The sequence below is a fragment of the Natator depressus genome, chromosome 8, assembly GCF_965152275.1.
Source record: "Natator depressus isolate rNatDep1 chromosome 8, rNatDep2.hap1, whole genome shotgun sequence".
Taxonomy (NCBI): Eukaryota; Metazoa; Chordata; order Testudines; family Cheloniidae; genus Natator; species Natator depressus.
The window spans coordinates 38,161,959-38,177,492 of record NC_134241.1 but is presented as its reverse complement, the minus strand read 5'-3'; the positions used below and the strand labels follow the sequence as shown (position 1 = coordinate 38,177,492).

At 56.5% G+C, this 15,534-nt stretch overlaps 1 protein-coding gene across 4 annotated transcripts in view; it reads left to right on the top strand.

Annotated features, from left to right (window-relative positions):
• The first annotated feature begins 264 nt into the window (after positions 1-264).
• FCHSD1 (FCH and double SH3 domains 1) overlaps positions 265-15,534 on the top strand; it is a 29,077-nt gene continuing 13,807 nt past the window's right edge. For all 4 annotated transcript variants that reach the window (XR_012640528.1, XM_074960809.1, XM_074960808.1 and 1 more), the window contains exons 1-6: positions 265-381; positions 720-817; positions 1,732-1,777; positions 7,743-7,816; positions 14,825-14,969; positions 15,119-15,255. Coding sequence is in view for 3 of the 4 variants with exons in the window: in XM_074960809.1 (XP_074816910.1) it covers positions 361-381; positions 720-817; positions 1,732-1,777; positions 7,743-7,816; positions 14,825-14,969; positions 15,119-15,255 (521 nt within the window). In the remaining variant the exon portion in view is untranslated. The remainder of the gene's footprint in view (positions 382-719; positions 818-1,731; positions 1,778-7,742; positions 7,817-14,824; positions 14,970-15,118; positions 15,256-15,534) is intronic.

The window sequence follows — 15,534 nt, the reverse complement described above, 5'->3', positions numbered from 1 at the left end:
GCCCAACGCCCCCTCCCTGCCGGTCTGTGCCCTGGGCTCCCTCTGTGCCCAGCCCAACGCCCCCTCCCTGCCGGTCTGTGCCCAGGGCTCCCTCTGTGCCCAGCCCAGTGCCTCCTCCCTGCCGGTCTGTGCCCAGCCCAACGCCTCTCCCTGCCGGTCCGTGGCCAGGCCCCGTCTGGGATCACTGCCCTCCCTACGCCGCGGGCCGGAGGCACTGGCTGTGCCCGTGGAGCGGCGCCCGGCGGCTGGGAGGAGCCCGGGCCCGGCTGGGGCGGAGCCGACAGGCGGGGGCGGATCCCGGCAGTTCCGGGCTCCCCCAACCCCGGCCGCTGCAGGACACGGCGCAGCTCACCGGGGAGGATGCAGCCGCCTCCCCGCAAGGTGGGTCAGGACGCGGCTGGGGAGCGGAGGAGCCCGGTGCCCAGACCGGCGGTGTCCGGGGCGTGCTGTGGGCAGTGGCTGCGCTCGGCCCTTGCCCTGCCCGCTCAGCCCTGCAGCACCCTGCCTTGTCCCCTCTCGGCTCCTGCTTTTCCAGGCTATTGCTGGGTTCCTGCTTAGCAGGGTCTGGAAGTCAGGCCACACCGGGCGGGGGGAGGGGTCTGTGGTGTGGACAGCGGCGAGCCGATCGTGGGAGGGGGCCGCTGGTGCTGCAGAGGGTGTGAGGCCCGGGGTGGAGAGCACAGGTCCAGGCCCTGACCTAAGAACTCCTTCCTTGGCAGGTGAAATTGACCCAGGAGGTGAAAGTGCGCTTCATAGAGCAGCTGTCCAGCCTTCAGAGTAAGCAGCAGCGAGAGACAGAGCTGTTGGAGGACATCAGGTACCGGAGGCCAAAGCTGCCTTGGATCAGGGACTAGCAGAGAGTGGCTGAGTCTATCCTGCGCCTTGTGCCTTGCTGTCAGCCCCCCAGGCTGATCCTTCTGGCTGAGACCTGCAAACTCCACCAGGCTGTACCCCTCCCCCCGGGGCATCCCTCATTTGGGCAATGAGCTAGGTGGAGTCTTTTTCCTTCTTCACAGTGGGGGAAGGAGACAAATGAAGCTGAGAAGCAGGAACCCTCTGGGCAGCCTGTGCCCTGTGCTGTTCACCAGCAGCTCCTGGTGATGGTGCCGGAAGAGACCCATGGGAATGCAGGGTGGGGGACAGCAGTAGCGGGGATATATTACAGCGACAGTAATTTAAAATGCATTTAGCAGCTACTAAGAGGTCACTGACAGCCGAGGCTGGAGGCAGAACCCTCAGCCCTGTAAGGTGTAGGCAGTGGCAATACACTTCTGCTGCCCCACTGGACACGGTGTGTCATCTGCGGGGCCCATTCGTGTCCCCCCCCGCCGCACCCCAATGTGGGCCCATTCGTTTTGTGCCTGTGCTGGCTGGTGTCGGTTGTGATCATGCTTTACATGGTGAGGATACGTACTGACCAGGGACTGACCTAAGTCTCAGCCATTTGTTCCACCTGTGGACCATCGAGCAGCCGTCACGTGGGAACAGCTTCCATTTGCTGCTCACCTGGAGTATGTTGGGATGGGCACCGTGGAGGCAAAAGGCTCCATGCCCTTTTACTAGCTCTGATGCAGGCAATCCCCAGGACTCATGGGTGTGGTGTCCGAGTGGCCGTGCAGGGTGCATGGGGAGCTGCAATGAAGCCGGGCTGACAGATGAAGGGTGAGGGGCTCTGGGCATGTCCTGAGCCATGTACAAGCTGCCACTTACCACCATGTGCTCTCCATGCAGGTCTTACAGCAAGCAGAGATCTGCCATTGAGCGGGAGTATGGGCAGGTAAGGAGGGGCCACGTCTCGGCCTTTGTTCAGAGACATCACTGAGCGCATTCCGGTACAGGTGTGTGTAATCTGAATCCCAAGGTGCTAATCACAGGCCATGGCAGGGGTGACTCAAAGGCAATTAGGGCAAGAAGTCAAAGCAGTTTGGCAACCAGCCTTAGTCATGGTCTGTTTGTCATGGCTCAGAGCTCACAGTAATGTCACGCCAAGCAGGAGGAATAGGGCTGGCCTGTTCCACCTGTTTGAAGCCAGTGTTCTTCCGAGCTGTGGAATGAACCCCAGAGCCGCTGGGGGGGGTCTGGTGGAGGACAAGATGTGCAGCTGTCATTGTCTTGTTCTCCAGGCTTTGGTTATTTGGGCACATGGGTGCTGTAGAGCCATCAGAGTGCATGCGAGGGAGGCCCGAAGCCCAGGGATGAATCAGGTCTGTTAGCGGGAGGTCAGGTCATATGTCTATTCCTTGGGGTTAAGTTTGGGGAAAGCCAGGCTGGGCCCCATCCAACGAGGTGCTGGGTCCCTCCATCCCCATGGAACTCTACAGGCTTGAGCCCTTCCACTGGAGTCCAAAAGGATCTATTGGCATTGGACATGGTGTAGCTGAGCGGGCAGCTCTCGCCGTTCCTCCGCTGGACAGGCTCTGAGTCAGCCCTCCTTCGCCGGTGGTACCTGAGCTGGGGCAATGCGGCGTCCGGGTTCCATCACTACCTCTCCCAGCAACGATGCCTCCTCTGCTGTCAGCTGGCACCAGCATGGAACTGTCATTGGGGAGACCATCTGGGTGATGTGCAGAGCCCTGGGCATAACAGCCACGTGGAGCAGGGCTGCTCAGCACCTGGTCAGAGGGGAGCATCTCTGCCAGGCTGACATGGCACACTTCTGCTCTCTCCATCCTGCTGCCTGCAGTGCTGGGTGTTAGACTGCAGGAGGGGGGTGGGGGCATATGTTTAACCCTCATGGCTCTGGTGAGTCCCACCAGCAATGGGTGTTGCTGCCATTAGCCCCTCTTCTCCTGCTCCCTCCTGGCCCAGTAGCTTCTCCTTGGGCGTAGGTCACGCATGAGAACACATCCAGGATAAATGATTCTGCACCCACCCCGAGGCAGGGGCATTCGGTCCCTTCTGCTGGGCTGTTTTCTCCCGGTGCTAGAGAGAGACCATGGCAGTGGGTGCAATCAAAATATCAAGAGAGGGCCTGATCCTGCAGTAATTTTCCCACACGGCCACATTGGAGCCAGCTGGGCCGTGACTGGGACTAAGCGTTTGTAGAACTGGGCCCAAGGAGGAGCTTGGTGTTCATTCAGCAAAACCCTTATGCCTCCTGCACTCTCACAGCTCCCCCCTGCCGGCTCCCCATCCCCCTTACTCTGGATTTTCTCCTCACGATCTCCCCCTCTTTTTCCCCCCCATAGTTCCCTCCCACCTGCAATAGAAACAGAGGCACCGTCATTCCTAAGTAGGTCACTGGTCTGATGTAAAACGTGAAATGCCCGTCACGCTATGTGTCGTGTCCACAGTGTTACCCCTTGGAAGCAAATTCCTCTCTGAGCCTGGCTGAGCTCCACCTTGTGCCCTGAAGCTGGAGAATCCTCTGGTAAAGTTCCAGTCCAATCTCCATCTTGCAGAGAGTGGATATGGAATGGCTAGAATCTTTCAGGGACTTGGTAATGGGGCCCACTTTCCCTGTTCTCCTTGCTAGGGCCATGGTGCGTGCTGCTTTTTTAAGTGTCAGGTTTTTCTTAAGTGGTTTGCCTCAAATGTCCTGCTGCAGTGAATTCCATAGGTTAACAGAGAATCCTTTCCTTTGATTCATTCAGAACGTTAGCCTTTTTACTTCACGTGCCACCTGGTCCTTAGGCAATGAAAGCCTCTAAATGGCCTTCTCAGGAGAGTTTGTTATCTAGTATTACATTGTGTTTTCATGGTACAGAGCTTCTGCTACAAAGGACAATAAGTAACACCAGCCCACCCGAGCTGCAGCCCCCAAGGGAGAACCAAATGCTGAGCCTGCAAGGTGAGGAAGGGAAGAAACTTGAAGGTACCAGGCGAGGGTTTGAAAGGGTGGAAAGAGAATGAGCTCCCCAAAGAGCTGGGGGTAATAGAGAGAGTGCGATAGACTCAGCAAGAGAAGAATTCATGGAGACAGGAGGAGTGAAGGGAGCAGCCGGCAGGTGTGAAGGAGTGCTGGGTCAGCCTGTGGTGTTAAGGGTCAGGGTTCCCAAGTGTTCAGTGCCCCTGGTGGGGCCAGACCTCCCAGAGGGGCTTGAGCCTGAGCTCTCCTGAAAGAGAGCAGAGGGGACTGCGTGGGTGGCTGAGGACTGTGCCGTGAGCAGAAAGAAGACGAGAGGTGTGACCCACCAGCAAGTGGCTGCTGGGGCTGCGGAGGCTCTGGCCCCATTGGCTCTGTGGCAGGGCTGTGAGATGCCTATAAGGTTAGACACATGGCTGCACTGAGGAGAAGCTGACTAATGAGGAAGCTGGGGCTCCTAGTGGTGATACCAGGAGGATATGGGGCATGCTCGCATGAGGGAGGGTAGGATTGCTGCCAGGCCCTGTTCAAATTGCCTTCACTCAAGAGGAAGTGGAGAAGGGCAGGTGGAGAGAGAGGTGGCTACGCAGAGAGTGGGAGGCCCTCTGTGTGCTGATGGCACCGCTGGCCAGGAACCGAGACAGTGTCGCCAAGTGGATGAATGCAGCGAGCAAAGCTGAGTAGGGCACCTGGGAACATCCTGAGACAGACGCGCATGCGGGCTTCTTCCAGGGAATCAGGACTAAGGGACACTCCAGAGAGGGGGGCTGTGTGCCCCTGTGACAAGGCAGGAGGTGATGGGGACACCCCAGAGAGGGGGGTTGCATGCCCCTGTGAAAGGGGACGGGGTGGTGGGGACACCGCAGAGAGGGGGGCTGTGTGCCCCTGTGAGAGGGCCGGAGGTGCTGGGATACCCCAGAGAGGGGGGACTGCGTGTCCCTGTGAGAGGGGCCGGGGTCCTAGGCACACCTCAGAGATGGGGGCTGTGGGCCTCTATGACTGTGGGCTGGGGCCTGTCTGTGCCTCTTGCTTTTCTCCTCTCCAAAATGAAAGGGCCCTGATCGGTGTTGCTTCCTCTCGCGGCTGCTCTGGCCACCTGTCTCCTTGTCTGGCCCGCTCCTCTGGCAAGGTGGGTAGGCGAGCGAGCGCAGAGGTGTCTCCTGTGCACATGACATCCTTCCTGTGTTATTTCCTGCCTGTCCCTGCTCCGACCTAACTTCTTCTTCTCTCTCCTGGCTGCTGCTGGGCGCTGAGCAGACGTCGTCACTGCCCATGTTGATTCCTAGGCCTAGCTCGAGAGATTACCACTAACTCCCCGCCCAGCTGTGTGTGAGTACTTGATGTGGCCCCGCTGTGTGTTGCGTTCCACCTGTCTGTGTTGATTCCATCTGCTGCCATGTCCCATTTCCTAGGTTAAATCTCTCAGCCTTGATTCCCATAGAACAGATCATTCTGTGTTGTCAGCAAGCCCCCATTTGCCAGGCTGCTACACAGTCTTCTGAACTGGCCCCTGGCTGGGCACCTTTTCCCATGCTACGAGCTGGGTATTTGCTGGCCAGTCGTGGTCACGACTCTCAGCCGAGTTTGAGAGATGGGGCGGAGAAGGGAGCTCGCTGTCACTCCTCAAAACCCCAGACCCTCCTCCAGGTCTGACACGTCTTGGATTTATTCTGGGGTTGGAGGAGAATATTTTGGAAGGTGCAAGTGAATTGGCTGACTGGTCGAGCTGTTTCGTAGCCTTGAACTCTGGCACGCTGCTGGCTCTCCAGCTTGCCCAGGGGGGCTCTGACCTCACTCCTTTATCTCTAGCTGCTCTCACTCCTGAAAACTGCCACTGTTTATTTGCTTTAATCCTGTTGCTGGTTTCCCCCCATGGTGGGTGACAGGCCCAGGAGAAGCAGGATTGTTCCCTTTCCAGATCACGTTATTCAGGGGCTGACATCTCGCTGCAGTCCCCTGGCAGCAGCTCTATAGTGTCCCTGTTGCTAGGCGGCTCCTGAGAGCTGCTCACTCTGCCAGCTGAGCCAGCACATGCTAATGTCTAAGCTCTGGAACCCTGTGGGCACTGGGGCTCACCGGGTCGGTCCCCTTAGCCAAAGAGACTGGGCGACCAGCGTCAGCCAGAGCTTGGTTCTTCCACTCCCACCTCCTCCCCAGGGCTCTGTGCTCTCGAGCTCGCTGGGAGAATGGGGCCCCTGCTGGAGGTGACATGCAGGCCTCCCGGTAGCTGCAGGTGTCACTTGCATGAGGTCCATGTTCCTTGGGCTGTGACCACACAGGAAGGATGCGCTGGATTCATTTGAACTGGTTGCGAAGGTGGTGGTGTTAAAGTGGTGCAGACCCCGCCGTGGACACTTTCTCTTCCCGAGCAGCTCATTTCCATGTAGCCTGAACCTGTCCCCACTCAAGTGAACCGAAACGGACAAAAGGCTGGTTTAAACCAGAATAAGAGCATCCACGCAAGGGTTTCATGCCCTGGGTTAAACCAGTGCAACGCCCCTGTGTGGACAGCCCTTAGTGGGTACCACAGAGGGGATGGGCCGTGCCTGCTGCATCGGGCGGCGGTGGGCATTGTCTCGCCAACCAATTGCGTAATGATGCCACAGCCTCAGCAGAGTTTGCCAAGCTCCCTGCCTTGAGCAGGCCTCGGTTTCTGCTTGGTGCTCAGGAGGGAGATGTGCCCCCGCAGCAGAGCTACCTGCTTTCTCCGAGAGAGGCTCACAATGTGTCTGGCGGCTGTGCAGTCAGGCCACAGACCCTGGGCTGCAGGGGGCTGTGCTAGGCTCTGAGTCCCCTCAGGAGCCTGTGCCAGCTGCCCACATAGTTCTCTGTGCTGGAAGCAGGGTCATTGCTGGCCTCTTGCCCTCCATTGCCCGTCTCAGTGGCTGGTGCCCCTCCCTGCCCCCACGCCATCCTACCTCCAGGACGCAGCTGATTGTGTTGTTGGCCCGTCTCTAAGGCAGACTTCGCCGGCCTAGCCATATCGGTCAGTGGGGTGAAGAGTGGGATTTGTATAGCTCGAATAGTGCCAGCCAAACCCCTAGTGCAGGCACAGCCGCACTGAGATAACACAAACCCTCGTCATACTGCATCTTTGCCAGAGTGGCTTATTTTGCTGAGGGGACTGGATTAAGCTGGGCTAGTCCAAATACAGTTTGCCAGGCTGAGCTGCGTCTGCGTGAGGAACACGTTGCCAGTATAGGACAGCGGTTTAACCACCCTGGCCAAGCCTTCTGAGTGTAGGCCTGCTCTTGGTTTGTGACTCCATCGCCCCTGCTCCACTCAGCTGCCTCGTTTCCTGCCTCCCTTGCAGACCAGGGTTCTCCCCTGTAATAGATACTTGTGCTCTCGCTCTCCAGCTGCCTCACTCTGTTGCTGGCCTCCTGCCCCACTCATTCTGTCCCCTCGCTTGCACTGCCCCTCCATTTCATTGTTGCAGGCAGCAAAGGGCCCAAAGGGGCAGAGAACAGTGGCCAAACTCTGGCCTTGGAGAGCTCTCAGCCTCCCGCAGCAGGAGGCGCTGGAGGGAGAGGTGCATTAGTGCTGGCTCCTCGCTGCTCCATTGCCGGCCTCTCCCAGAGGGAGGCCCTGGAGGGAGGGGGGCTCATGGTTAGAGACAACGCACTTGACTCTGTACCTGGCTGAATGACTGCACAGCCTTGGTCGGTGCCGCGCTCGTTCCCCAGTTCTTCTGACTGTCCCGGTGTGGGAAGTGTGCCCTGGGGGGCGCTGCTGGGACATGTGCAGTGTGCATAGGAACAGCCGTGGTTTTGTTCTCTGAGGGGGGCATTGCTGGGAACAAACCAGGAGGTGGAGGAGCTTGGTGCCCTGGGTGCGAGCCCTGTCTGGGAGAAGCCTCCTCCCCTCATTGGCTGGAAGCCCCAGGTGGGGCCGGTAGAGGAGACGCACCGGTGACTGATCTAGGGTTTGTTTGCAGGCACTGCAGAGGCTGGCGGGTCAGTTCCTGAAGAGAGACTGGCAGCGGGGCCGAAGTGAGACCAACGACTCCAGGTGGGACAGCTCCCTGGGCCCTGAGCCTGCTAGCCACGCGCTGTTTGTACTGGACTGGCCTGCCCTGCCCTGCTGTCAGCATCTGGGGCTGTGAGGGAGCTCCAGCCAGGGGCAGCTCTCTGCTATGTTAGTCCTGGACTTGCCAGCAGGAGGCACTATAAAGAATAGCATAGGAACACCAGCTGTAGGGAGCTCAGAGTAACTCCAGTCCCAGCCTTCTCCAGCAGGGGGCACTGTAGGGAGCAGAACAGGAGAGCTGGCTGTTGGGGGAGCTCTGTTCTGTTAACTTAGGTGGAATATATGGGCCCAAAGAGTCAGAGATGTTAACATGACCCACTCACTCACTGTCCAGCACTAAATGGGGTTAAACAAGGGTCAGGGTTTGCTACCCTGAGACCCCAGCGTACATCGTACCGTGGCAACACCTCATTAAGCAGCCTGTTATTGAAGATACAGCAAAGGAGGAAAAACAGTTCAAGAGTTTGAAATGTGAAGTATTAAGTCAGGCTGTCAGTGTAACCACATCCCTGGGTCCCTTCCCCTTAGCTGGAGAGTCTTTAGAAGGAAAAGCCCCTTGTTGGACAGTCTCTTAGATGGTATCAGAGATGGTAATAACTGGCCTTTCGGGGAAAAGAAGTTAGCTGGAGCTGGAATTGTTGTTAAAGCCTGATCCTGCTGTCTAGAAAACAAAACAAGGCAAACACACACCGAAGGGGAGAGATGAGAACAGCGAGGGCAGAAAATTCAGCTTCTGGCTCTGGTGTTGACTTTCATTCTCAGCTTCGCTGCTGGAACAAAACAGGCCCAGCACATGGTCTGATTAGCTGCCCTGAGACCTGGCAAACTAGTACGAGTATCAGGCTGTTTAGGGCATTGCTTTGAGCTTCCTCTTTGATGCCAGGCTGACAGAAGTGTTGCAAAATATGCAGTCTTGGACGGTTAAGCCAGGCTCATATTAGACCGAAGGAAAAAGGGGAAGGGGGAGAAGAGAAGAAATAAGGTAGGGAAGAAAAAAGACACATGGGGGTGGGGGGGAAGCAGTCCCACCCCTCCCCCCCACAAAGTTTCTTTCTGAGAACACAAGGAGCAGTGTTGGCGGACTAGCCCATCCTCTCGGTATGTTGGTTGCCAATTCGGTCTAATTGCCAGTTAGGGTTGCCAACCTTCCTGGATCAACCGAGGGTCTCCCGGAATCGGCCTCAATCTCCCGGTGACTATTAAAGGCGATCTGGGAGATTTTAATAGGCTAAAGTCCAGTCAGCGGCGCAACAGGGCTAAGGCAGGCTCCCTGCCTGCCCTGGCTCCGCATGGCTCCCAGAAGCGACTGGCATGTCCGGCTCCTAGGCAGAGGGGCGGCCAGGGGGTCTCTGTGTGCTGCCCCCACCGCAAGCACCAGCTCCTCAGCTTCCACTGGCCAGGAACCATGGTGAATGGGAGCTGCAGGGGCAGCGCCTGCAGGCAGGGGCAGCGCCTGCAGGCAGGGGCAGCGCCTGCAGGCAGGGGCAGCGCCTGCAGGCAGGGGCAGCGCCTGCAGGCAGGGGCAGCGCCTGCAGGCAGGGGCAGCGCCTGCAGGCAGGGGCAGCACACAGAGCCTTCTGGCTGCCCCTGAGCCTAGGAGCCAGACATGCAGGCTGCTTCCAGGAGCCGCCCGAGGTAAGTGCACCCCAAACCCCTACCCCAGGTCGGAACCGCTCCCACACCCAAACTCCCTCCCAGAGGCCCCCCCCCAACACTTTGCTCCAGCCCTTAGCTCCCTTCTACACCTAAACTCCCTCCCAGAGCCTGCACCCCAAACCCCCACCCTGAGCCCCCTCCTGCACTTTGAAACCCACAGCCACAGCCCTCACCCCCTCCTGCACCCCAACCCTCTGCCCCAACCCAGAGCCCTCTCCCATGCCCTGAACCCCCCATTTCTGCCCCCCCCCGGAGCCTACACCCCCAGCTGGAGTCCTCATCTTCTCTTGCACCCCAATCACCTGTCCTAGCCTGGTAAAAGTGAGTGAGGGTGGGGGAGAGCGAGAGATGGGGGGGTGGGGGGTGGAGTGAGCAGAGCCTCAGGGAAGGAACAGGGTGGGGAAAGAGTGTTCAGGTTTGTGCAATTAGAAAGTTGGCAACCCTATTTTGGTCCATTAATTTCCAGTCCCACACTTTTCTTGTTCACCAGGCCTGATCCTAGCACAATCCTTGAGTGATAGCAGGAGCCTTTTTATTTGGACTAATTCTGTTTCCCTGTCTCCTTTTTGCACCTTTTCCCATCAACCTTCATTGTTATTGGAACATTTCATAAATCTTTAGCCACTTCCCACAGTTAGGTTCACAAGCAGGATACATTTGTAGGCCCAATTATCACAAAAGCTCATCACCTTTGCCAGCAGGGGGCACTCTGAGGAATGGGGCAGGAGCACTGGCTGTGGGGAGCTCCCAGGTACTCCAGCCCCAGCCTCTCCCAGCAGGGGGCACTATGAGGAATGGGGCAGGAGTGCTGGCTGTGGGGAGGTCAGAGCTAATTCAGGCCAGGAATGTAAACAATGGGGCCTGCAGTGAGGTTCCTGAAGTCTTTGTCAGGTGCCTCCCTGCATAGCCTGGCATATGCAAGTGCTGAACCAGCAGGAGGTTTCTGAGCTCACCCTGACGGTTTGGCTGGTTCTGTACATGGACTTGGCAGCCTCACTCTCGGCCCCATTTTGAATGTCCCAGATTTTCAGCCATCAGGGAATTGTGCCGGGGGGCTCTGAGGGGGATGAAGCAGTGCTCAAGCAGAGGTGGTGCTACATCCCAGCTGCACCAGAGCAGAGACCCCCAGCCCTGCTGCGGAAGCTGGCCTAGCTATGGCAGCTGATCAGCGAGGAGGGGAGAGAGTGGGTGGGTGCAGGGGGCTAGATCCCAGAGGAACAGAGCATGGGGGAGAGGCTAGATTATTGGGGTGTCTGTTTTGGAGTGTACATCCCCAGGGGTGTCAGGGCAGGGGGACATGGGGATGTCTGGGGTGCAGGGGTGTCTGTTATGGTGTAGATCCCAGAGCGGGTGCAGCTAGGTCTTGTGGGCAGGGTGGTGTCTATATCAGGGTGTAGATCTACGGGGATGTTGGGGAAGGAGGATGGTGTAGCTAGGCCTTGGGGTGGGAGGCACCTGCTAGCTAATGCTGTTAGAGTAGAACCTCAGCATTTTCCCTGCTGTTCCCAGTTCCCCTACCCTGGTGGGAGCAGTTGTGTAGAGATGGCTGTGGGCATTTCACCCTTGTCTAGCCATCATGGGTCCTTTTTCCATTGCTAGCCCAGTCAGAGCTTGAGCAGTGCTAGGCCAGCCGTGGGGAGAGAGCTGTGAATGCTTGGTGCAGACACAGCCTTTGTGCCTTGGCCGTTGGAATTTCTTGGTACTGAAAGTGGGCAATTATCTTTCTGCCCGTTTGAACTGGAGAGGGGTGTCATGCTGTCTGGAGGCTCATGACACTGAGTGCCAACTGAGGGCAGACTGTCAGAAACAGGGCAGACACCCCAAGCTGGCGGCGTGTTCTGTAATTAGATTTCACCAACCCTGTAACAACTGTGAACTCCTGGATCACTGTACCAGTCTCACCATGGAGTCACAGACAGTCCCCTCAGACTCTCTAGTCTATGTTGCTACCCAGGCAAGGTGGATTTAGCGATAAATGGTCACTTACACCAAAAAAAACACACAATATTCAGATTGCTTCCAGTCCCAAGAGATCAGTCACTTACCGTCAGATCAACTGGTACTGTAGGTCTTACACTAAAGACAACGCCTGTAGCCCATCCTGTAATAAATTTTCCTAGTTAATAAACCTCTAGATAAAGAAATGGGTTATTTACAGGTTGAAGCAAGCAAATGTATACACAAGTGAGTTACCATGTATGATTCCTAAAGGTGACAGAGATGTAATAATCTGTCCATTCAAAATCTCTTTCTGGGCAAACCCAGGGATAACCCTGGAAGATCTCTCACTTCCGTATAGAGTCCCCGGCCCTGGACCTGTTTGCTTCAAGCAGCAAAGAGATGGTCAGTTTTCCTTGTAAGGCATTTTTATATCTTCTTTCCTCAGAAATCAAGCCAATCACAACAGTTCCCATGCAGGTCCCTTCTTCATGGGATGAGGGGAAAGAAAGCACTTAGTCTTTGAGCCTTGATCTCACACAATGGCTCCTTTGCATTTAATGAACAGGATTTAACATCTTGTTAGAGCCCATCGTTTGCATTACACAAGGCTTTTTCCCTGTGTGGCGAGTTACGCAGTCACAGAGGTTTACAATGCAGATGCTTGCTATCACTTTATAACATGGGGCGTAGCTGAGTGAGGACAATACATGCAGCATCCTACAAGCATTTTATAAAACATTAAACACATTATCATCAACTTCACATCTAACATCTATTTTGATTGTGCCAACACACAGGGAAGAAAGACTGGTTTCCAGCTATGCATTTGTAAGCGTTCAGCAAGACCTAGGACCCTGGCACAAGCTGCCAGCATCACAATGAAATTCTTCTTCGCTTCCCATTCCCCACCAGGTTTTGTGGCATTGCAGTGCATTGTTAAACTTTGCCATGTTTCACCCCAGAGGTGACTACATTTACAGAACGAGTGATACCTGTGTGAGAGTCGCTTATCTACCATTAAAATTCAGCCACTTCTGGGTGAAATGCGGCAGAGTTTAACCATGCACTGCAGTGGTGTGTGTGTGTGCATATGTGTGGCATTCTTGAGAGCTCTGGTATTCTAGGGGGAAGGTGCTCCTGCTAAACACTGTCCAGAGCTATTTATTTTCTGGCATACGAGAGGGACAGTGGAGAGCGGAGAGGTTTTCACCTGGAAGATATGAGGGGCAAGAGTCAATGAGGTAGAGAGATGCAGGAAGCTCAGTACAGGCAATAGGAGTTGCAGAGAGGAAAGACATATAGGGGCCAGGAGAGAAGACCTGTTGGCTCATTGGAGCAACCCACGAAGCAGTGGCGGATTAGCTACTGGGCCAGTGGGGCCCATGCCAATTGCGGGGCCCTGGAAAAATGGGTGCCCCCGTGCCCTGCTCCACCTGCCCACCCAGTGCTTCTGCTGGAGAATGGGGTTGGGGTGTAGGGGCTTCCCCTGCTCCCCAGCAGGAGCACCCTGGCAAGCCCCCGTGCCCCAACCTCATTTCCCCGGCAGGAGTGCTGAGGAGAGGCGGGGGGCAAGGGCGACTGCAGGCAAAAGGGGTGGGGAGTGGCCCCCACTTACTCTGGCCTAGGGCCCCTCAAAATGGTAATCTGCCTCTTCCCCCAAGGGCTTTAAAATGGGGGCTCTTGTCCCCTGCACTGTGGTGCCTGCTGGGAGCCCAAGTTTGAGGATTGCACCTCTTCCCGTGTGTGAGGAGGGCAGCCCTGTTCTGGAGAGCTGGGGCTCAGGTGGGGATGAGGAGGAAGAGGTACAGGAAAAGAAGACTCAGAGGGGGTCTCCGCACAGGGGACGGCAGGGGTGGTGCTTCAGAGATGGAGATGTCCTGCCTTGCTGATGGAGCGCATGTGGGGAGAGAAGAAAAGTCCAGGGCCAGAGAGAAATCCAAAGCTACTGAGTGGAGGCCAGTGGGAGGGGAGAGCTAGGAGCTGGAGTGGGTGTGAGGGGAAAGGCAGCTGAGGAGGGAGCTGTCAAGGTTCCTCCCCTACTCTGAACTGTAGGGTACAGATGTGGGGACCTGCATGAAAACCTCCTAAGCTTACTTTCACCAGCTTAGGTTAAAACTTCCCCAAGGTACAAATTAATTTTATCCTTTGTCCCTGGATCTCCACTGCCACCACCAAACTCTAACTGGGTTTACTGTGAAACGTAGTTTGGACACATCTTTCCCCCCAAAATCCTCCCAACCCTTGCACCCCACTTCCTGGGAAAGGTTTGGTAAAAATCCTCACCAGTTTGCATAGGTGACCACAGACCCAAACCCTTGGATCTGAGAACAATGAAAAAGCATTCAGTTTTCTTACAAGAAGACTTTTAATAGAAGTAAAGAAATCCCCTCTGTAAAATCAGGATGGTAGATACCTTACAGTTTAATTAGATTCAAGACATAGAGAATCCCTCTAGGCAAAACCTTAAGTTACAAAAAAGTCACACAGACAGAAATAGTCATTCTGTTCAGCACAGTTCCTTTCTCAGCCATTTAAAGAAATCATAAGCTAGATTACTTACTAAAAGTTCTAAGACTCTATTCCTGTTCTATCCCCGGCAAAAGCAGCATACAGACGGACACAGACCCTTTGTTTCTCTCCCTCCTCCCAGCTTTTGAAAGTATCTTGTCTCCTCATTGGTCATTTTGGTCAGGTGCCAGCGAGGTTACCTTTAGCTTCTTAACCCTTTACAGGTGAGAGGATTTTTCCTCTGGCCAGGAGGGATTTTAAAGGTGTTTACCCTTCCCTTTATATTTATGACAGGAGCTGTCGTAGGCCATGCAGCATTAGGCCATGTCATGTTCTGCAGGGGCTGTGGAGAAGCATGTGGGGGTGCTTTGTGCTGTAATAATGGGGTTTTTCTGGGTCAGACTTTCTGGGCAGCAGGGTGAGATCCCGAGGGACAGGGCTTTCCAAAAACCAGCTGGACAGCAGTGATTCTGCCAAGGCCTGCAAGCATGGCCAGTCGTTCGCAGGGCTGATGCAGGATGTGGGTGGGGCTCGGGCAACTGAGGCGGGTGGACAGAAGCTCAGGAAATGGCTTTGCTGCTTCCAGAGGCAGGGCTGGATAATGGCCCCGAGATAGATCTGGGACTGCACGTCGGCAGAAACCCAGGGAAGAGCCAGCCAGGCTGGGCTGTGCAAAGCACCCAACCCAGGGCTCTCCATTCAGGGTCTGGGAGCCAGGGGGTCCCTGGAGCAGGTTGGCCATCCAGGTGCAATGGAGGAGCTGGGACAGCTGCTGTGGAGACAGGGGGCGGGAGACAGGGTGCGTGTACAGGGCTAGTGTGGGGGAGAGGGGCTGCTCTGCTCCGTGGGGGCAGCCAGGCTCCTTCCGGTGTTCGTCCCCTGCAGGAGTGCCTTTGCCGTCTGGAAGGGGGCGATTGACAGCGCGGTGTGCACCGGGCAGGCCCGGGTGGCAGCCTCAGAGAATTACCGCAGCCTGAGTCTGGAGGTGGCTAAAACCACCCGACTGTCCAAGGAACACCTGCTCAAAAAGGTACAGTCTGTGGGGGTGAGGGGGGGGGAGGAGAGACTGGGGTACAGGCCCCAACCTCCTGCTCTTCAGAGGGGCTTCCCAGAGCAGGGGGCAGGCGCCGGGCGGGCTGGGGGAGGGGCTGTGGGGCTCACACCCCCTCTCTGCCCCAGAGCACGGAGCAGCTGCAGAGGGTACAGGCAGAGCTCCTGGAGACGGTGAAGGAAGTGGGCAAAGCCAAGAAGCGCTATGTGCATCTGCAGCGGGTCAGCGAGGTAGCCAAGGAGAAAGCGACTGATGTGGAGGCCCGGTGAGCAAGCAGCACCTGCCCTGTGGATCGGGGCTGGGGGGGCCTGTAAGGGCATCTAGTAGAGGGCACCATGGTGCCTGGGTGTTGGTCAGATGGTCCATGCAGGAAACATGATCCCACCGGTCCTGGGGAGGGGGAGGGGATCTCCTGACCACCCACCTCTGCCTCTGGCTGCACCCCATGAGAGCAGGGTGCTCTGTGGGGCCTAGAGAGAGCCCCCACTGCAGGCGTGGCTCCCTTGGTGTGGGGTGAGTGTGCCTGTCTTGGAGGGGCCTGTGG